The sequence below is a fragment of the Amyelois transitella genome, chromosome 11, assembly GCF_032362555.1.
Source record: "Amyelois transitella isolate CPQ chromosome 11, ilAmyTran1.1, whole genome shotgun sequence".
In the NCBI taxonomy this organism is placed as follows: Eukaryota; Metazoa; Arthropoda; class Insecta; order Lepidoptera; family Pyralidae; genus Amyelois; species Amyelois transitella.
Genome location: NC_083514.1, coordinates 3,769,952 through 3,793,735, shown reverse-complemented (window position 1 = coordinate 3,793,735; position 23,784 = coordinate 3,769,952). Strand labels below are relative to the sequence as shown.

At 36.0% G+C, this 23,784-nt stretch overlaps 2 protein-coding genes across 2 annotated transcripts; one reads left to right on the top strand and one right to left on the bottom strand.

Moving 5' to 3' along the window:
* The first annotated feature begins 136 nt into the window (after positions 1-136).
* Positions 137-2,913, top strand: LOC106134997 (palmitoyl-protein thioesterase 1). Its single transcript, XM_013335157.2, has 4 exons — positions 137-605; positions 1,134-1,298; positions 1,931-2,207; positions 2,669-2,913. Exons 1-4 carry the CDS (start codon positions 232-234, stop codon positions 2,813-2,815), a joined length of 963 nt encoding a protein of 320 aa, XP_013190611.2. The 5' UTR covers positions 137-231; the 3' UTR covers positions 2,816-2,913.
* A 311-nt stretch (positions 2,914-3,224) lies between these two features.
* On the bottom strand, positions 3,225-5,806 carry LOC106134867 (uncharacterized). Its single transcript, XM_060946695.1, has 6 exons — positions 5,672-5,806; positions 5,057-5,225; positions 4,594-4,706; positions 4,293-4,385; positions 3,940-4,070; positions 3,225-3,477 (listed from the first exon to the last, which is right to left on the bottom strand). The coding sequence occupies exons 1-6, from the start codon at positions 5,777-5,779 to the stop codon at positions 3,273-3,275; spliced, it is 819 nt and encodes a 272-aa protein (XP_060802678.1). The 5' UTR covers positions 5,780-5,806; the 3' UTR covers positions 3,225-3,272.
* Positions 5,807-23,784: the final 17,978 nt, after the last annotated feature.

The following is a 23,784-nucleotide window of genomic DNA, read 5'->3' as shown; positions in this document are numbered from 1 at the left end:
AATTTGTGCCGAGTGGTTCCCGGGACTTTAGAATAGGACCACTCCATCACTTTCTTAAGGTTCCACTGCAAAGGTTGTAGATATCGATGCGATGGGTCCCTTCGTGTAAGAACATGCTCAGCCCTCGTAGCATGAAACGCGCGAAGCCGTTTTTATCGCGCGAAAACTGTCGCTGTCACGTTTCACGTCATAATAAAAAGCGAAACAGCGATAGTTGTTCGCGCGATAAAAATGGCGTCCAGCGTGCCATGCTACGGAGACAGGATTATGATCAAAAAAGCGCATCTCGTGCTCATCTCCGGAGAGGTGAGGATGAAACTAGGATTAACGCTAGGAGAGAACACTCACCTATATTTTTATCAAACAGGTGACACATGTTGCGTGATCTATAGCGTTGGTGGCTACAAGCATTTACTAGAAAAAGCAATCCCAGGCGTATATGTGGTGTCTATTAAAATCGGGAACACGACACTGGATGATCTCCGCAATAGTTACTTCATGAGTGCAAATGCACAAGTGGAATACGTCTGTAAGATGTTAGGAGAAGACCCCAAGTTGAAGAATGGATTTAATGCTATTGGATTCGCTCAAGGCGGTCTTTTGTTGTAAGAATTTTAAATATCTTATTGTTTTTTCTTTTGTGACGGCCTCTGTGCTTTTGAGCACATTAGCGCTTGCCTGTGATACAGTAGTCGTGTTTGAATCGCCTGAGGGCATGATGAGAAATGAACTTTTCTTCATTCTGAACCCAAGGCTCCCCTTGGGTACAACCCCGGGGGTGCCATCGGAACTATAATTCGAATCCGTGTCACTGCTAGTTTAATTAGTGCAGTGCAGCTCTGAAATATAAGTACTATATCATTAAGATCAGCAAGACCTAATAGCAATTCTGATTTTCTTGGGTCTTACGTATAAATCTCTATAAATATTAATTATAAAATAAAATATCGTTGCTTTAGATCTTGCAACACAAGTCTTGAACTTACTTCGAGGCTAACTCAATCTGTGTAATTTAACCGACACATATACATTTTTTTTATTCCGCCCCATTTAATTCTCTGCCATTAACTGTAGTATATGGAAAAAACGTTCTCGGAAGTTGCGAATATAATGAGTCAGTTGAAAATTTACAGACGCGCAATGGTACAGCGGTGTGGTCATGAAATTGGTCCTGTAAAGAACCTAATCACCTTAGGTAGCCCGCACCAGGGCGTGTATGGCAACCCTTATTGTGGAGCCTTGCTGATGACGTCATGCCATTACATTAGAGAGCTGCTCAAACAAGCCGCTTATCAAAGGTAAGATATCTTTTAATAGGGTTTTCTCTGGTTGACTTATCCAACCCAGGACCATCCTCCGATGAGGTCAGGATGTAACCGAAATTAACGGTTAAGAGAAAGTAGAAGGCGGTATTTTTCGTTCATAATCATTCTCCTGGTTGCGACCTCATTTATCTCAGATGAATTAGATAGATTAGATAAGAGATATTATCTCAGATAACAGATATTTTCAGAGAAGTTCAGGGTAGCACTATAGCCATGATCATAGAGACGGTATTTAAAGTTTTCATACTTAACTTCCCTCCCATTTAAACACCACAAGCTTTGCCTTTTAGAAGCCTGATATTTGACTTTCTTAAATGTGAAAAAAGATGGTTTTAGATGCTCACCAAATGTAGTGTACTGATCAGCATACGGCCAAAACTATCTAACCACAAAATGAACCGCTTCAAAATTTACAACAAAATTATCGTTACTATGGGCGTCGAGACTATTGAGGGTTTTAACACTTCTTCGATCAAGTAAAAAGCAATAACAAGCAAAAATATCGTCCCCACTTCAGTTTTGACATGTTTTCTTGGTTCTACCGAGCAAAATGCAAAACAAGCAGATGCAAAGTAGTTAATTTCAAGTAAGTAATATCTTTTCAGTTGGGTCCAGAGCGACTTAGTTCAAGCTACATATTGGCACGACCCACTTTACCAAGACTATTACAAAAGGTCCAGCCAGTTTCTATCAGATATCAATAACGAGTTATCTATAAACCAGACCTATATTAACAATCTAAATAAACTGGACCATTTTGTAATGGTCAAGTTTGAGAATGACAATGTCACCCAGCCTAAGGAGAGCTCTTGGTTTGGTTTCTACAAGCCTGGGCAAGACAAAATGCTGGAAACGCTACAGGAGTCTGATCTTTACAAGCAGGTAAAATGCTTTTTAAATCATTTACACATTAGGTTCACAAAATACAGATATTGGTACTTGCGTCCTCATAGGTACTCGTAAAACTACGTAAAATTGGCGAAAAATTAATTGAAAGCGGACCTCGGGTTCTCAAAGCTTAACAGCTGCACCCAGTTGCACGTATAGAGCAATATCAGACTCAATCATGAGCTAAACTCTTGCGTAAGTAGTTTTTCTGAAATGAAATCTTAATTAGTTTAGTTTTTAGCCGTAGGTTTTACCAATAGTACGTTTCGCTAGTAGGATACTCTGGACTCTGATGAAAGCCGCGAAACTCTATAAGAACCTTCGCTAATGGCTTTACGTACTGCAATAATTACCTACTTATTAATTATATTAGTAGAGAGCCGAAAAAAGTTAGCTAGGAATCTAATTTCGATAGACAATGCATCACTATGACAAGGCTCCATAATTTCTTCCAGGACCGCCTGGGCCTCAAGAAGATGATGGAAAATGAAAAGTTGGTCTTCCTTTCTGTTCCTGACATTCATTTAAAATTAACACTAAAATGGTTTATGGACAAAATAATCTCAGTTTATTTGACTTCATTTAGCACGATAAGCGTTTGATCTGGCTTTTTTAATTCGCATTTGATAGCCTCTTATCGGTCATTTTAGTGTGTTAATTAGTTGACTTAATGATAATAAACATTGTTACAAATTTATAGTTGTATCAGTGGTACTTTAGGTAAATACATGAAAACAGGAAGAATGAAAGATATTTTCTCATAATAAATAGTATAATACATGAACACAATAATAAATACATACATGCTGAAAATCTTTTTTTTAAAATAGTTATAAAGATCTCGCGTGCTCCGCTTACTAACATACAGATGGTTACAAAATATTAAATTGACACTGAATACATTGTAAACTAAGAAATTTATTTAAAATTAATAATGGCTTCATTACTTTTATAAGTTTGACAGACATGTACATAAGTTTCGTGGTCGTTTTCAAGAATAAATAAATTTCGCAAATGTGATAGACAGACCTACCAGACAAAGTTTTATTAGTACGAACATCACTCAATGAGGCTTTCAAGGTCAGCCTGCCTCTTCTTAAGGGCGGTTCTGTCCGGGTTGTCGTCTGTCCGGGCGTCGACGTAGACTCTGACCAGGCAGTTGTGTTTCGAGTTGCGTTTTACAAATGGCGCGTTGGGGCCTCTTAGTTTGTGAAGAGGAAACTTGACTATGCAGGTCATCATGTTTCGCTCGGCGATTTTGTAGCTGTAGAGAAAAGGAAAGTCTATATTTAGTGCAAGTCCACTATAGTATTGTGAATTTCCAACGTTGGCTTTAAACAAATATGTAGGTCAGCTAACTTCCAAAAAAATTGGTGTATGGAGCAGAGGCAAAAGAAGTATGCAGTGATTGTGGCAAGAGGAAAGATGAACTGTTTACCCCTCCGAGTAATACTTTTAAGTAAATAACGAATCAATGTAATGATGTCTTTATTGGCATTATAGGACCAATACCCAGTCCTTAATCATAGGTGGAGACCGCTTTGTCTCAGGGTGGGCAATGGGCAAGAACAATTATGGCAAAAAAACAATATTGTGCAATGGCTTCTCCTATTTTAGATTCTGTTCCGTTGATCTCAGTTTTTAAATAGGTACATTTTACCCTTTTGTAATTAATTGAAAGAATTTGAGGCTCAAATTATATTGGTTATTAAATTTATCAACTCACTCGTAAGGATTCAAGCAATCCATCCTTACGATCTTGTATCCTTGATCAAGGGAAGACTCCCTGGCTTTCTCCACCAGCGTGGCGGCCAATCCTTGCCGCCGGAATTGTGGGAGTACCGCTAACATTTTTATCTGAAATTAATAGCATGGTCTAGATGGAAAATATAGTATAAGTATTCTCTTCTAACATTTTCTAGTTGTAAGTCCTATTTAGCTTTGTATGAAAATTTGGAACGTCTTCAAATCTCTCAGGTTTTTTTTGTCGATAATTTATTGTACCTACATCCCAAGGAGACTTCCTTCATTAAGGTCGGCTTCATTATTATCTTAAGCTGATGAGAGGTGAGTACTTACCTCGAATATTTTTTGTTGTTTAAATACATCCCACAGGTTTGGAGTCTCCTGTAGTTTCGCAGTAAAGTTTAGGAAGTCTTTTGTATTTGGATCCTGTAAAACACAAACAAATTGTGGACAATAATCTCTATAAACACAATCCATACAAATGAGTGTGTTTGTCCGTCTTTCACGGCGAAACAACTGAAGCTATCTCCATGAAATTATGTACATACACGTAAATAGTGTACGGTAAATTAACTGGGTTTTTACGCGGGCGGAATCTAGCTAAAAGAAAGCTAGTGGGTATTCAAAAGGATACCTGTCGGTAAAAAGCATAAGTCCGAAGGTTCCTGGCGTCCACTTGGCAGCTGGCGAAGCACACACAAATGCCGGCTGTTTCGTCGGTATCAGTTTTTGCTAGTAAAGTATTACCTAAAAGTTAAGGAAAATTAACAACAACTATTCAAGTGATCGCAATAGTTCGAAAAGGGACATACATATCAGAAGTTAACATTAATGTTAGCTACAGCTAGGCAGTTTTTAACACAGACGGAGTTTAAAAATCAGTGTAGTCTAAAATTCTGCAAAAAAACAGCCTTTCAAAAATCTAAGGAAAAGATTAATTTTCAGGTCAAGAACCCTTTGCTTGCGCCACGCCTCGTGTTGCCCTGCGTATCTCGTCTTCTGCATTAATCATACTTTTAGTCCTCTTATCTTAAATCTTTATCTGTAGCTTTGTCTTAAACTTTATGGAAGTTTTGAAGTAACCACGAATCACCAACCTTGTTTAAGTATACCAACGAGGTATTCATCCAGTGCCCGGTCGTTGGTCAAATCCATTTTCTTCGCCTTCACCATCACGTGTTCGCTGAGGCAGTACTGCTTTATTAACTTCATCGCCAAGTCATGCTGGTCGCTTATCACCGGCAATATCGAGAACTTTTCTAAATTCTGAAAATTGGGAAAATCGTCAAAGAAGCTCTTTTTGGGGTACCCTTATATAAATACAATATTTCTTTTGCCAGAAAACCCCTTCTTTCTCAGGCTTTTCGTTTCGTTTATCTTAGGGTCAGGTCAAGAGTACCCAAAACCGCCGAGCTTGCATGAAGAGAGTTATGAATGTGGATGAAGCGAAGGAAGTATGCAGAGATCGTGGCAAGTAGAAAGACTACCTGTCTCTGCCTACCCCTCCGGGAAAGAGGCGTGATTTTATGTATTTATGTATGATTCATCTTAGTCTTCTCTATGACAATTTTGCTACATATGAACCAAACAAATTTACCCAAAAATACTTAATGTCACAACAATGAAACCTCGCGGCCAGACTGCAAAAGTAAACGAAGACGAAGCATCAAAACTCGGGAAACTTTCTGTTTGTCTGAAACGGAATGACTTACCTTCTCCGGGCTCAAAATATCTTTATAACCAAAAACACTGTGGCATTTTCTTAATTGTTTAAATATCAATGATTTAGAAAGGTTCGCCAAGATAATCGAAGAATTCATTTCTTTTCAATTTCCAATTTATTTTAATACAAACAATTTTAATTTTCAAGTAAATCACTAAAATTTCAGTTGAAGTCTGTTAAATTTTAAAATACTTCTTAATACTATCTTGATAAGCAAAGATAAATATGAATAAGGTTATATAGATTGCACTGGCCAGTATGGCTAAGAAAAACATCAGGTTTCTAAACTCCAACGAAGTGTAGCAATCCAATAGTGTTGGTCTAACCATAGTTGAAGTAGGTAACAGAAACATGATTGCTTTGATTAAAATCCCATTATGAAATAATCTAATAACTACTACGGCTTAGGTAGCGCCTACTCGGTAAGGTTGATCATAAAAATAAAATCGCCTTGCTATGTTGTAAACAAATAGGTATGTAGAGTACTTTTAGAGTGGGATGAAGAAGCAGAGACTAAAACCAAACATAAGAATAAGCGATATATCATTCATAGCCATCAACCCAAATTGTTAGAATTGCATGTAGAACATAGGTTATGTAAGATTCAAATCTACAGCTTGCTTAGGTGAGTTCTGACACAAAATATGAAGAAAGTAATTCTACGACAAACCGCAGATTCCAAAATATAATAAAAGTACATAAATAATTCCACTAATTAAAATTACCAATAAACATTTTAACACGTAACATCTCGGAAATTGAAGGGTAATTATTTGTTAATTGTATTTTTTACGATTTTTGGAAAACTATTATGTGATTATTATATAACCACGCGATAAAATTAACAGTTTCTTATAATTTTCATATTAGTCACTGTTGCAACATGTTGTAATAGACTTTCTGGACTATGAAGCTAACCATATGTTTAATATGTAAGTACGCTACTTATTTTCCTACATTAAGTTACTCAAATGGTGGGTTTCAACAAATTTTCTTTTCAGGGGCATTGAATACTTGCCTGTCGAGCAGTGGTCTCAACTTTATTAGCATTTCACCAGCTAAGCAAAGTTGTATCATAAAATATAAAGAAAGCAATTTGACGACAACTGAAGATCCTACATCGTCACCCTCCCCAAAAATCGTCCGCCGGGCGTTGCGTCAAGAAGTAAATTATGACCAAGAACATACTCCTAGAGTTCAAAAAAATGAATCGCATAATAAAGAAAACAGCAACCCTTTTAAAAATATTGAGGAAGAACACGATAAACATTTGAAAACAAAAATATCTATTTTAGTACAACAAACTATTCATGACACAACAAAAAAAATTGAGGACATTCAAAGAATCAAAACTGAGAATCGCGATAAGATAGAATATAAAGCGGGCTTTCTTATCAACTTGATAAAGAAATCAAAAGATGTTGTGAATGAGTTGTTCAATGTGGGAGTAAAACATAAGGATGATTGGAAGGCTTTAGAGCAAATGAAGACCTATGAATTGCTTGTCCATTCTAATGTGGACACTGATAATTTAGTGAAACAGTTGGTAGAAATACACAAAGCACACCAAAAACGACGCGAGGAAAAGAAAAATGACTAACATGTACATATTATCCATTATATATTATAATCTTAGTAATTTGTGCAGCGTATTTAAATAAATAATTAGGAAATAAAAGTATGTATGTGTAGACTCTCAGCCACCCTGGTGCCAATGCAACAGCCAGATTGGTCTCTGAACGTTATGTTTGGCCGGAGGTGAAAAAGGACTGTAGGAACTGGGTGAGAGCATGCATAGCGTGCCAACAGTCTAAGATCACGCGTCATACTAGTGCTCCTCCTAGCAACTTCAAACTTCCTGCAGCTCGCTTCAAATTCGTCCATATTGACCTGATCGGACCATTACCTTCATGCCAAGGTTACAAGTATTGTCTTACTGCCATCGACCGTTTTACGCGTTGGCCTGAGGCAATACCCTTAGAAGAAATTACGGCCGAGGCAGTTGCAAAAGCCTTACTCAGTGGCTGGATTTCTAGGTTTGGTTGCCCTGCTGATATCGTGACAGATCGTGGCAGACAGTTTGAATCAGCGTTATTCGGAAATCTTTCACGCATCGCTGGATTTACTCATCGCCGTACAACCGCCTATCATCCCGCCTGTAATGGCCTAGTGGAAAGATTCCATCGGCAGCTGAAATCTGCCATAATCTGCCACGGTAACACAAATTGGATCGAGTCTCTCCCTCTTGTATTGTTGGGTGTCCGCAGCGCGTTCAAGGACGATTTACGAACTACCTCAGCAGAAATGGTGTATGGCAAACCGTTGCGTCTGCCAGGTGAATTTTTTGATGCTGAAACTGACTGTCCCTTAGACTTGACGGAATTCACTTCAAGACTTCGGAATATAGTCCAAAGCCTGAAGCCCACACCAGCCTCTCATCATGGGGGAAAACGTCCAACATTCGTTTTCAAGGAATTAACCACTTGCACTCACGTATTTTTGCGTGATTGCACGGTTGGTGGCACCTTGAAACCTGCGTATTCCGGACCATATGAGGTACTTTAGCGAGATAATAAGGTATTCACTATCTTGGTTAGGGGTAAAAGAGTCACGGTATCGATAGACCGAGTCAAGCCGGCCTACATACTGTGTGACCCAGACACCACTCCACACATACCTCCAGATCACGCATCACACAAACATACTTCACAAAAGCATGACAAACACGACACCGATACACGTCATGTACCACAATCAGAGAATCAGAACCCACCTGATCGAGAAGAAAATACTAAAACTAGATCAGGTCGTAAGGTAAGATTCCCCGACTATTATCGCCCTTGACGGTCTCAAGGGGGGGCTGATGTAGGGATTTTCATAATAATCTTAATAGTTTTAATTGTAAATACATAAAATAATAAATAAAATTATATTTTAGTAATAAACGGACAACCTATATCACTACTCATACGCGGAACTCTTTCGTCCTGCCATAAATTCGGCGGACAAGTAAAATGAAAAAATGACAGTTTGACAAGTGTCAATCTTATGGTATTTCTAGGCCCGTTTGTTGCTATACACTTGAATATTAATTTAAATCTTTAATTTCATCTTATATCCATTTCCCTCTTCTCTTGAAAGAAAGAAAGAAAAATATTTTATTTGATATCACAAACTTAACTATACTAAGTAACAGATTTTACAATTTGTGCGTTTTTGTGAATATCAAAAAGGATTAAAAGAATTTCAATTCTCTTACTCTGACTGCGCTTCACCTTCTATTAAGTAAGCTTTGAATCTATCGCTACATATGTATTTGAATAATACAGTCCAAGTCAATAAATATCTAAGGTTTAGAACTTCGCAAGTAAATACCTGATCACGTTTGAATTATTATTAAAGACAAAAATGCACAGCATATACCTACTTACAGTTCAAACAAATTAAGAAACTGATGAAATGGTACAATTAAGTTGTTTTGTAAAACCGGTGTAAATATTTAATAGTAAGTAGGTTAGGTAGGTTAGCTTCCGTAGTCAGTCTCAAAAATACTTCTCTGCCTGCGGGATTATGTACAAAAGTCGCTCAAGGGAAAAGCTTATAAATTTGGGATTCTTCTTATAAGCGACTCATCGCTATACTCATATTATGCTATGCAGCTGAACGTAGTTTTCGAGTCTTGCATTATATTGCTTATGTCTGTCTACTAGGTTAGGGATAAAAACCTTAAGTTTATTTGTTTAAATACCTTCTTTCCGAGTAATATAAAAAACATAAGTAACCTTAGGTAGGTAACATAAGTAACCATCTTAAACCTAGTTGCGGTAAAATTTCTGCCGTCGTAATTTTGCACATTTGAAAATTGACGACAAAAGGAGGCAATGGATAACCGTACACACTAGTGTCGATAGAGAAAAAAAAAGTATAAGCCACGACATTCTTTAGAACAAAAAATGAGGGTGCGGAGTGAAATCCAAGGTGGAAATGTATCCATACGTATTAGGCGCGCGCCTCAAACCACACATTGTACCACCTTAAATAATGAGAAAAGACGTTCCATCTTTTGCAGTGTGTAATTATTTCTCAGGCGCATTTTTCTGTGGAGGCCTACCTGTGATGAGGGCGGGCTAGTGCATTAGTTGATGACGTCATACCGCTGATTCTTAGGACGTCGTCATACTTAAGCCACATTATTATTGATTTACTAAAGGTATGCGCTGAGAAAAAAGTTATATTATATAGTTGCTGATAAGTTATATTAATATTTTTTTTTTCCAAAAAACAACACTCACCATTACGGTACTGTAAAAATTTGCTTAGTTCATGAATATGCATACCTACATTTCAGATCTTTCAGGATAGACAGAGTCACAGGACTCGAAATCCACATTTAACTGCTGATGGGCTTAGCTTTGAAATTGAATCTTAAGATAATAACATGTTCCTAGACCATTGCCCAAAAGAAGAATCCCAAGTTATCAAGCCTTGATTTTAAAACTATTATGTACTTAGTTTGAAATATTTCTTGAACGTTTGCATGAACAAACTTTTTATTCGCGACCAAATCTCAATAAGTGACTTCAGCATATGTAAATATTGCAACTCTTTTCCAATTTATGTAACAAACAAACAGGCAACGTATTGCATAAAACAAAAGAGGACAACAATAGGCGAAATGGAAACTTTTTTGGCTTAATAAACAATGGAGTGTAGGTAAACGTGAAATAGACATATTTTGGCTTAGGGCTGTCACAAATCTAAAACGGAACCTATTTAGAACGAACTGTAAGTACGTAAGCCAAATAAATGGTACATGTGGCTCACCCTGTTTTAAAAATAAACGATATTAATGATAGGGCAACAGACGTAAATTCATTTAGTAGTGTGTTATCGAAGAGAAAGCATAGTGTGCTGCTTCTTATCCCTGCACGAGAATGTAACTACTTCCTCTTCCTATCCACTATTAAGGAGGGATTTTACACAATATTACCCGTCTGACCTGCACAACCTTTGCAGGGGAACCTAACCCATATTGCATGGTTACACATTCAGTTGCCAGGACTTTTTCTTTCTTCTGGAGTTTCTTCACTCCACCATCCATCGGTGAGCAATTAAACCAGTCATCGACAACTTTTATTATGTAAGAACTTAATCAAAGGTATTGTAAAAGTAAATGTAAGTACTTACTGTACACCGAAGTACTTGCTTGCGCAGAAGAAAAATTTTTGTATGGCGCAAAAATATATTTGAGGTTGAGCGTATCAGAGCGCATCATTTGAACCCGCGAACTGTCTGCTATTATGAGCAAGATAGCAGTAGCCATTTTGTTTTGGATTTTAAATTTAATGTACATAATAAGATCGTTATTTTATTGAGTTTTTATTCGGCGGTAGGTTGTGCTATTCCGTGCCGAATATGGCCGAGGCGACTTATAAAATTGGTAGCACTGTTAAAAGTAACAAAATGACGGTTGACAACCCTGATTATGAAGCAGGGATGTAGTGATTGCTAAATTGATCATTGTTTCGGCAGTTGCTTTAAAATATGAGTACACTGGACGCAGGTACTGTAAGTTTAATATGGATTGGATACCCCGAATATTACTGCTTTTTAACTCTTTCTTACTAACAAGTTATATGAACATGCATCTAGTAAAATCATTCTGAGAAGTGGTCATTTTAGGAAATGGCCAGCATGGTCCCAAACGCATGACTGGTTGGGTAGCGAAATAAGCTTTCGGAGAAGATTTATAATTATATACTTTGTATTCTTCTTTTAAATGACATCAGTCTTTCACTATTTAAATCTCCATCTCCAATTCCATCGTTCATCAACGTGGTCAGATTGTAAAGTATGGCATTTGAACATATTATAAAGTTAAGGTAACAATTCTATACTCCCCAACCCGGAGTTTCTTCAAGTGAAACTTTCTGCCTCATACTCCGGGGAAAAAGTGCGCTGTACTTACATATTTTTTTTACACTTGATTTATATTAGTATAACACCTTAAAGGTTAAATTAAATAAGTATATGTGCCATAAATAGGTATATTATTTTTGATAATAATAATGTAGCATACAAAATTAATAGAATATGCTCTAATATTACGCAGATATATTTATTATACAGTATTTACCTATTGCTTATGTTATAAGTTTTATAAATACCGTTACAAGTAAATCCTGTAAATAATAAGTACTTATTAATTACCATTGCCGGAACTTGACAGAGCATTTAGTGTAGTGTATTATATTTTTCGGTGTAGTGTAATAAAACAATTTACCACTAAAATAAAATATTATCTCAGCTTATCCACATAATTTTTTCGTATTCGTCCATACAGCGCATTCGGCAGCGCATCGTCCGGACTAGACCGCCGCCCGCCCAAATTCTGTATAGGGCGCTTTACAGCTCTTGATACTTGCAGATATTTTCATTTTGTAGAATAATACACACATATTATCATGTCTTCCTTTCATAAGAGATAGACAGAGCCAACAATCTCAAAAATATTGAAAGGACAGGTTCAACTGTATGGCACCATTGGAATTAAGATTAAAATAATGACAGGTTACTAGCTCATCGAAGAGAAGAATTCCAAGTTAATTTCGTAAAATAATTGCACTAATTTCAACATTCTTATGGCATGTATTGGTCCCAAATTATTTTGTAGACTTATTTCTACTTTGTTTTTTTGTGCGCTATTTAAAAGCATGTCAGTTCTAATACTAATGTATTGTTGATGTACTTGTGTTAATGTTGGGTATATTAAAAGACATTGAAAATCAAAATTCAAGTTTTCTTCGGGTTCTTTTTATTTCATTATTATGAGACATTTTGAACATCACATGACATATGACGTCGAAAAATTTTCTTGAAGCTAAATTAAGTGCCTCTGTGTAATAAATCGTCAGTGCAGAAGAAACGGTAACAAACAACACTGCACATACAAGTCGGTGTAAGTAGGTATAGTATTCCTGGAATGACGCTAGCTTAGTTTTTGACGTATCTAGAGATAAATAAAAGTATCAATTCATGCGATCGCAGTAGATGTGGTCAGCGACTTGGTCAGTTTCTTCCGTCCGAGCAGAATTCGCAGCCAATTGTGACATTAAACAATAGAACCTCTTAGCGGCCATTGTGCGACTTGCGATTCACAAAACCATTTCTACAAAACTGGACGGCTTTCCATGAGTTTCAGTTAGGGAAGTCGCTAGCGTCTATCGGGTTGTATTTTTATGGAATGCATATCGTGTGCGAGCGATTTAAATAAAACTTATAAAATAAATCTATACTAATATTATAAAACAGAAGAGATGATTTGTTTGTTTGTTTGAATGCGCTAATCTCAGGAACTACTGGTTCAAATTGAAAAATCTAAGTACATGATTATATTTTAGCGGTCAGTGGTAAATTATGAGAAACATGAGACACCTATATTAAAATAGTGGCACAATAAATGTACGTATTATGAGTCATATCTTTTATTTATTTATAATGATGTCAGCCAAATTTACGACTCTTCAACTACTTAATATTATTTAATAAAACCTTCTAGAAGACTCGATTTAAATCAATCCAAATTTTATTTCATCTAAGATATAACAACAGAAAATATTCCAATAATCGAAAAGCTGATTTTAATTAATTAAATTCATTGAATGCTAAAACATCACTTGCTTTCAATGATTCTCAGACAAAGCTCAAAGTGTATTATTTTATAGACAAATCGAAACACCGCAAATTTGTATGTTATATGCAAAATTATTTTCAAATTATTTTAATGCTTCACTATAAGTGAATAAGGTTGAAGATTGTTGGGGTGTTTTGAGAATATACGCCCGTTTTCGATGTATTTGTGAATATAATAGGGGATGGTAGGAGGCGTGTCCGTGGCTCGTTGCAAATATAATCAAGAACAACGGACGTATCAGAGAGGACAAACTACTAATTTAATAAATAACTAAAAAAATTCAACTTCCAAGTAGTAAGTAATAATTAAATACGAGTATATCAGACTTTTTCTCGTGTTAAAAAAATAACGAGTTTTAATTCATACTCATAAAATTTAAATTTTATTTCTTTGTTTGGGTCTCGAATGCCAATTCAATAATGGTCATTGTAATAAAACGTATTAAGTAAATAAATACAAATATCTTCTTGATTCAAGAGCCCGTCAATCAGCTTTTTTTTATAATTATCGTTGAACGGATACTATCTCTGTCTTAAATAACGTACATACATACATACATAAACTCACGCCTCTTTCTCGGAGGGGTAGGCAGAGACTACCTCTTTCCACTTGCCACGATCCCTGCATACTTCCTTTGCTTCATCCACATTCATAACTCTCTTCATGCAAGCTCGGCGGTTTCGGGCACTTTTGACCTGACCCTTCACCAGGACGTCCTTAATTTGATCAAGATATGTTCGTCTAGGTCTTCCCACCCCGACCTTTCCCTCCACACTCTCCTTGTATATCTGCTTAGTCAACCTGTTTTCATTCATCCTCTCCACATGACCGAACCATCTCAACATACCCTTTTCTATTCCTGTAACTACATCTTCTTTCACATCACAACATTCCCTTATCACGCTGTTCCTTATCCGGTCACTCAATTTCACACCCAACATACTCCTTAACGCTCTCATTTCCACTGCATTTATTCTGCTTTCGTGCTTCTTTTGCCATACCCAACTTTCACTCCCATACATTAATGTCGGGACCAACACGCCCCTGTGCACAGCCAGTCGAGCCTTTTTGGATAGTTTCTGACTGCTCATAAAGGCATGCAAAGCTCCATTCACCATGTTCCCCGCGTTCACTCTCCTTTCAATATCACTATCACATTTGCCATCTGATGTAAACTTTGATCCTAGATATACAAACTCTTTCACTTGCTCAACTTTTTCTCCTCCAATCAAAATATTACATGCTGTCATTTCTTTCTCCATTTCAAAAACCAGTGTTTTAGTTTTACTTACGTTCACTTTCATTCCTTTCTCTTTTAAAGCTTCATGCATACAGTTTACCATCTCCTGTAACTCCTCCGCTGATGACGCCAGTATAACCTGATCGTCGGCATAGAGCAGACATTTGACGAGTAATTCATTCATCCTTAATCCACTTTCAGACTCTTTCAAATCTGTCAAACAACTATCCATAAATAGGTTGAACAGCCACGGTGACGCAACACTTAAATAACGTGCCCATTAAATTCTGAGCCCCACGGGCTTCACACAAAGATAATAAAAAAAACATTAAGTCCGCCTTTTGTACCAAACAAGTAGTAATAAATAAGCTCGTTGAAATAAAAAAAAATAATATTTATGTAATTAAAAAAATATATAATATAAGTGAGCATCTCCACCGCACCTCTGTTCACTAATCAACGCTACTCCACGTCTGAGCACAGAGCTTTCTATCACAATGCCGCTATTACATTTGCTCAATAATTGCCGCCCCCTCCGCCCCTATCACCCCCTCCCCCTTTCACCCAATCTTTAATTCCATCTCACTCCGCAGAATGATATCAGAACGGGATAGCGTTCAAATTAATTCAGTTGTGTGGTCTGCTGTTTATTCCTTGATGCGACAAAGTCAGGTGATTGAGTCCCTATAGAATATACCTCCTTTTAAGACTGTTATGCATTGAGTAGGTACCTTTCGATGTGGTTTTGTTTAAGGTTTAAGAACACTTAGTAGGATTTTTCAAAATAATAGATACTACTTTTATCTGACAATAACATTAAGATATTATGAGCAGGGAGACAATATGAGCCCTTTATACGAAATGCATCTGCAATTCTCACGTAATAGATGAAAAAATCAATGCTTTATCTCTCTATATTTTCTAATATTGGGATAAAAGTTAACACATTCGAAAATAAACTTGTTTGTTATCAAAAATCATCAACGTCCTAACAGAGAACAAATAATGCAATAAATATTATTAGGCTGAAGAATTTCTAACTTACTTACTTACACTATTTTTACTCCTCAGAATCCGCAGTATAAAAGATAATTATAACTTTGAGCCGGGTGCAGTCCAGGGTGACGTAACGTTATTTTTATTCAAAGGAATATAATTAATTAGCCCTCTATGATGAATAATTGCAAAATTTGCTCCCAAGAACATTATTCCGTATAAGGATAAGAATATTTTTTATTTTTATTATAAAAATCCTACTACTATTATAAAGGCGAAAGTTTGTATGGATGTTTGTTACTCTTTCACGCAAAAACTACTGAACCGATTACCATGAAATTTGGTATGTAGGTAGCTGAAGACCCAGAATAACACATAGGCTACTTTTTATCCCAGAGTTCCCGCGGGATTGATAGGGTTTCCATGCGGACGAAGTCGCGGGCGGCCTCTAGTAATCCATAAATTTTATTCTTTAATTTATCACCATTAATTCCATCAATCACCCGTCGCTTCGCTAACAATTTCACCGTTTGAATCCGCTATCTGTCTGCAGATGAAAAGCGTTCATTATGAAGCAACCTGGTTAAACCCGCAGTTACAGGGTTGCGGCTCGGCGGGCGCCATTCACAGTAATCACGAGCTGATTAAAAGCCAACCAATTCTAATTAGCCTCCCCGAAACGCTAATTTGCTAGTTCAGATAAATGTTTAATTAAACCTGTTTCAATTAAGAGATAAACAGGTACGAGATTTTGATTTATTTTGTAATTTGCACAGGCTTTAACGCATACACATTGACGGACAGTCCACTACCTAATTTTAGTGGGACGAAACGCGCACATTTTTTTAATTTTCCCTCGTCGAAGGTACATTTCTATTTTTAACTAAGGATGAAGAAGAAAAAGTCATTATTAACCTAAGTAGTTTGAAAAGGATCTCGTGGTCTATCGCTGACCACGGTCCTTATAGGTATGTAGGTAGTAGAAAGTATAGATATGATTGATAAGGTTCTATTAAAAGCTGATACATTTTTCGCACATGATACTAAGTAACCAACCCTTAGGTATAATAACTGTATAAAAACACGATTAAAATGTCTCCCTTTTTCAAATAGTAAAACCAGTAAGCGAGACGGTACCTATACTTTTACAACGTGTTAGCAAAAACCTAACTCTAGTTGAGTTACTACAGATCTGGGTACTGCCACTGTAAAGGTATCCATCCAACCAAAGTTTCTTTTTTAATTTATTTATTCATATTTATGAAAATATGACTAAGATTTGCCTAAATGAACCTGTTACTGGTACTACTAGATACTGATTCTTTATTTAAAGGTACTGAAGTACTGAATTATAGATCAGTAAATATAAAATCGTAGGTATATTTATAAATTTCTTTGAGTCTTTGAAAAAAGAACATTATAGCGATCTTTTTTATTCATATGATACCTAGCCATGATCTCTGCATAGGTACCTACTTATTTTGCTTTTTTTATATTCATAAAATCTTTTCATACTATCTCGTCAGTTAAGAGTATTCTTGACCAGAACTCTGTCAAATACGTCCTCAATTTGATCAAGGTATGTTCATCTAGGCCTAACACAATATATGCCTATGCCTGAAAAGGGTTCTTTTCTTTGATTTATCATGTTTAGTTTATATTGATTGATTGTAGGTATTCAATAAATTAAATATTTATATTTCTTGTAACCGGCGAATCTAGTTTTTTGTTACTATGTTTGCATAAAATATCACAAAACTCATCAGTATCTATATAATAGTGGTGGAAAGGTGTCCGGATTCCAAACGGATCCTTAATTATCCGGATCAAACGAGCTCGTAGCGAATACGGTTAATATTGAGGTGTGCGGAGTGGAGCGTTTTTTGGACGTTTTTAGATTTCCGAACGTGCGGTCATGGGTTCTCTCTAGATTGGTTTTCTTCAATTTTCTAATTGAATGGGTAGTATGCGTAGTTGAAAATGTATAAGGGTTTATATTTTTTTTATGAGTTGGTATCTAACAAAAAATTTTGTGCGTTGATTCGTTCTCTAATTAGCATTGCAAACAATTTTAATTATATTTATTTATGGCCGTATTCTTTAAATCTTTTATGCAACTTACCTATTTTCTTTTGTCATTATTATTATGTACATAGGTATATTTCAAATAGATACATAGATACTTCATCCCTACCAATGATTTTAGGTCTCAAAGATTTTAAATATTTATAATACGTTAACACAGTAGGATTAACAACAAAATCAGCTCATAAACCGTCCCTAATTTGAACTGAAAACTCAGTAAAAATCTTTTACTAATGAAAATAAAAACTGCCTTTTGTTAAAATCTAGTATCCAGAATATTCCTGGCGCATTATTGTGCGCTCTTTAATAAACTGCATTCGGAATTAAAATTTTTCATTTCGCCTCCCTCAGGACTCCTTTTGGCTCCTCACTTCTGATATTCACCGCAACCTAATTGGTATATTTTGTAGGGACACAATAGCTGGCTGCACATTCATTTGCTTTGCGTATTGTAATTTTATTCTTTTTTTAATAGAATGAGACATTCTGGAAGATTTTAAAGGATTTATATAAGAGCCGTTGGTTTACTTATGTAGGAATGATAATTGAGGTTTAGGGTGATTCAAAAACGTTCCAAGGTTTTGATAGAGTGACACGTTTATTATAAAGTAATCTGTCCTTTAAAGATTTTAATTTTTGCTCGAACGGAAGACACTAAGTATAAGTAATTTGGTAAGCCAAATTTAATATTTCAGAATAGTTTGTCTATAAGGAATATATTTTGCTGTACAAAGGAGTGATGAGTTTGTGAGTTAGGTTTACTTTCCATAAAACTTCCGTCTGACCTCTGCAATGTTTGCAGGGGGCTCAGCCATTTTATCATGTTTACAAATCCAGTTGCCAGATTGTGCAACCCTCGTGATGATTTCCCTCACCGTAACAAAAAAATGAAGCACTTACCATAGACTAATTAAAACCAAAAGTCCATAAAGATTTTTAATCACCACAAAATGTCACCACCTCCTCACTGTTCACATTTCGCAATGACACCTGCAATAACAATAAAAAAAGTACAATGTATTTTTCACTTCTCCGCCTTGCGTCCAAATGGTGCAATCTTTTAAGAGCAATTACCACAGGTGACAATGCGCATGGGGTGCTGTGACGTCATCAACTAATGCACTACAAGGTGAGGCAGCCAAGGTAGCAAGGTCTGGGGATAAGTTTTATATGGAAATGACGATAATAGTTCATTATATTTATTGTTAAGCGATGAAGACGGTCCTTGGTCCTCCATTTAACGATATCTTACAAATTTTTATAAGTACCTACCTAACTGAAATGATGTGAGATTCAAAATTACGGTCTAGCATAAGGTCAGGTCATGAGTACCCTAAACGAATGAGCTTGCGAGAATATAGTGAAAAATGTAGAAATATGTCGTCTCTGTCTACCCATCTGGGAGAGAGGCATACGAGCGAAATTTACCCGAACCGCAGACGGGCTCTCGGCTTTGAAATCAATTGACACTTTACCACATTCGCCTTTAAAGGTTCTATACATTTTACCATTCTTCCCCACACTCATTCGTAAAAAAATTGTATTTACTTACTCGTATCTACGTATTGGTCGACTAAGTATATTTACAACAGTTTTATGATAACATGGAATTATTATTTCAACAATTAACTTTTTTGTAACTAGGTATATAAGGTAAGTGCCTAACTTAGTCCTTTCCACGTATTTCAGCTCAATGTAAATCATAACAGGTGCGAGACTGATTACTTCTCCCGGCGTCGCCTGCGCCGCGAATGTCGCGACACGCACCTCACTAATTAACGGTGTCATAGCTCCGATCATAAAATAAATAAAGTACAATGGTTTCTTAAACATTTATTTCGCATCAAAAATGAAATCTCATACGGATTATATTTTAAATAAATTGAAAATTTTTGGATCGATTTTTCTTGGTTATAAGATACCTAGTTATCATTTGTATAAGTATTTATTGTACATTACATATATAAGCCAGTTAGTTAGTGCCAATTACGTCCTGAACTCTTTGGAGGTCTCGGGATTTGCTTTACACCATAATAGGTACAGCAATTGGACAAAAAGCATTGGATTCATTGCATATGCAGGTTTTCTCAGGATTTACTTATTTTCTTAATTTCCTTTTTTCTTCGCTGTAACTCTATGCGTACAATAACCTAAAGTTTTTTTTTTCTTTCTGCCAGTAATCCCTGTAAAACTGTATGTTTTTCTTAGTAAGTGCTGTACGCAGACGTCAATGTATTTATTACTTACATCGTGTTTTCCTTCTATGTTTTCGTCATTATTTTCGGGGTTGAAAGTATTGTACTGTGGGCTGCAAACTATTCATTTGTTTTTTAATCATGTGACGTCCCGTACTGCCAGAATGTTTAATTTGTCAAAAAAGTCCCATTATTTGGCTTTATGTTTAATTTTTTCAAATTTATTTTTAGTTGTATAATAGTTCGTTTATAAATATGTATGTCTCCGTTATGATTTAAAGTAAATTATTACTTATTCATAACTTTTATATAGAGTTTAAATCCGGCTCGAAGGACCAAAATGTTCAAACGAAATATGCCGAGATAAAATAAAATACTATGTGTTGGTAAATAAAAATAAAACTATTATATATCAAATCATCAAAACATAAACATATCGTGAGTAATTCTAATTCATGACAACCATTGTGAAAAAATTAACAAAAGAAGATTACTATTTTTCTTCACTTGAATATTAACTTTTTTTGTAAGCGGCCAGTGTGCTATACAATTTTAAACACACTCTGTATCTTTCCAATGGATGTCATAAAAGGCGACTAAGGGATAGGCTTATAAACTTGGAATTCTTCTTTTAGGCGATGGGCTAGCAACCTGTCACTTTTTGAATCTCAATTCTATCATTACGCCAAACAGCTGAACTTGGCTTATGATTCTTTCAAGCCTATTGGCTCTGTCTACTCCGCAAGGGATATAGACGTGCTTATATGTATGTACCTATGTATGTAATAGGTACTTATTTAATTTAATTTTGCAACATCTGTTACGAGTTATTGGCTTTTAAATGAATAAGGCTCTTCTGAGCACTACAGGCACATCGTAATGGGAAACATCCTGAAATAAATGCAGTTCCTATTGAAGGTCTGATGCGGGTGAATAATGTGTGGGGTAAGTAGGTATAATACAACATAAAGTTTCTACGTGCTTCCGAAAAGCGGGCCCCGTACAGTTGTAACATAAGAAATTAACACTTTAAGGTTTTATTTTACATTATGGTACCTACTAACTTATTATAGTTGGTCTATTAAGTAGAACTTTACCTCCGAAGTGTAGTTGTTTAATTTTCTTTCATTTCCTAACGACCAAGAGACCCATCGTAATCCAGAAAATGAAACTCTGTAAAATAACAGGAAGAAAAAGATAAACTAATCAAAACCAGCACTTAATTTACATCTAAAGCATTATACAAAAAGAATGCCACGAATATTTAAAAGAAATTGATGACAATGCCGAGCAAAGGAATTCCAATGAATGAATGAATGAAATATATTAAGTAAATGTGTTTCTTTTGTGCAGATTTGTTTGAGAGTATATTTTAACTGTTCTGTGCCGCACCGGACTTTTCATTTGCTACCTCCGCCTCCCCCACCCGCTTTCTATAAAATAAATTTATATGGAGCAAACAATCCGTGTACGAGGACAGTGCTTCTCAAAATAGACGTACAAATTATAAAATAAAATACATTGATGGGGACTAAAGTCATTTGTTACGTGTCACTATCAGTCTTAATCACAGTCTGTAAAATAGAAGTTACATTAACTACAGATTTTTCTTTTAGTCTTTTTCTCGCGCCTCCGCTTGTATAGGTATGGCAGCCACTTACAGACGATTTACAGACGGATTTGCCAGTCAATGAAAAAACAAATATTATCAAAAAAGAAAGTTAATAGGTAAATGGCTGAGAAGAAAAATCCCGGTCACGTCCTCGCTTCACTGGAGAGAATTTGAATTGCAGTTTCTCCATACCCTTAATGGATCATGGTAAAATTATATCATGGGAAAGAGATGGAGCGCTATCCTATTCTAAAGTTCAGGGAACCACGCGGCAAATCTGTACACACAACCTTGTAGATGCTAAATTACATGTATATAAATTAAATTGGGTTTGCTTAGGATTTGTCCGGGTTACCGAAGAATAAAACGTTCAAATTTTGAGATCCACTGGCAGAGTACGTTGCGCATTCGGTAAAAATTACAAAATGAAAATTGCGGACCGGCGCCGCCGAATACATTAATATCGAATATTGAATACATTATATCAAATATCCAGTGAATACTCGATATAAAACGAACTGACTTCAATACACGATGCTTATACGAAATGAGATATTTAACAAATGGTATAAAGAAATAACAGTTCTATCTGAAAAAAATATAGAAAATGGTACCTATGGCTATTTATTAGTCTTCTGTTCCGATCTCGAATTTGTGCTACTACCTGAGAAGCACCCCGGGGTCTTCCATGACCATGAGACAGGAATTTTCATTAGTGATAAATGCTACTCGCCTTCCTAAAATTTCCAAAATTGGGATAAGAGATACATATGATTCCTAACTTTGTATTCACCTTCTGCTTGGACCTGATGTAAGCATGGTAGTTTCATTATGTAGTTGAAGATATTTATTCGTAAGTCTTTTTATATTTACGACTTTATTTCCACTTGTTACGATTCTTTTATACTTTTTTGACTCATTCATATTTTAACTCTCTACATACTTAATTTAACAAAACAAATATGAAGCAATTATGAAAACATTTTAACTCAATCGATATTCAATCATCGCAGATTGAATGCAGCCTATTGTGGGGCTATCTACAAAGCTGATTACTGTTGGCGGCTGAAGCCACGCTGTATGGCCTTCAATGAAATCGTTCAGCAAATCATACTGATGGGTTTTATACATATATCATTTACTCTCTCTTTCTCATTTTTACATGTTCCAAGTTGCACCCTCCGCGGTGGAAATGAAGGAGAAACAGTCTAATAAGGTACTTAATTCCGAGATATGAAAGAAGATATAGTGAAAGGAATAGAAGAGGGAATGATTAGGTAACTTGGTCATGTAGAGAGAATTAATGAACACAGGTTGAATAATCAAATATTCGAGAGACTTACGCAGTACCTATGTAAATGGCACTTTCGAAGGGAAGGCTTACAATAAGAACATACCACGACAAAGCCAACATCCTAGCAAAGAGGTTAAGGATACCCGTAACTAACGAGCGAGCATGAAGAGATTTATGAATGCGAATGAAGCGAAAGAAAGACGATATTTATGCACACTCCATATTGCTCCAAGAATTCATCTCTCCTCTCATGAGTCTACTGCAAGAGATTTCTACTGTAACAAGTAGCACCTTTATACTACAATTTATGAATTAAATGCTCCTGTTTATAATTTTGGGTACATATATAAGTAAATAAAATAAATTAAATGTGCACGGATTGTGGGAAGTAAAAGGACGCAATCTATGCCTATCTCTTCGGAAGCTCAGGTTGTCCTTTGACCACGTTTCAGCTGCCGTAGCATGGCACGCGCGACGCTGTTCTTATCGCGCTGAAAGCTATGGCTTTTTCGCTTTTTATTATGAAGTGAAACGGGACAGCGATAGTTTTTCGAGAGATAAAAACGGCGTCGCGAGTGCCACGCTTCAAGGTTTGGAGACGCTAAGTTAGAATTCTCGTGGAAAAACTATTTTTTATATAAAAAAAGACAAAGATAGCTGACGTACCAACCAAATGGATATCACTGGATTTAATAGGCGGCTATGTTAAGAAAACTTCTTGGAAATAAACCGAGGAATAGCGCCAAATATAAGCTGCCGTTCTTACACTTTATTTACAAAACAGGCATTTATAAAATACGAAAAAGAAATCAACAGGTATCAAAAATGAATAAATCAAATGAAAATCCCGATAGGCAAATTACCCTTCAACGAGCCATTCACTAATCGCATCTCGAAATGTGATTAAAACTAACACAGCGCCCCTATAACCGTATGATCGCAGGGTTCCGCACACAGTAAGAAAACATTGCAATCACATTAGCGGGT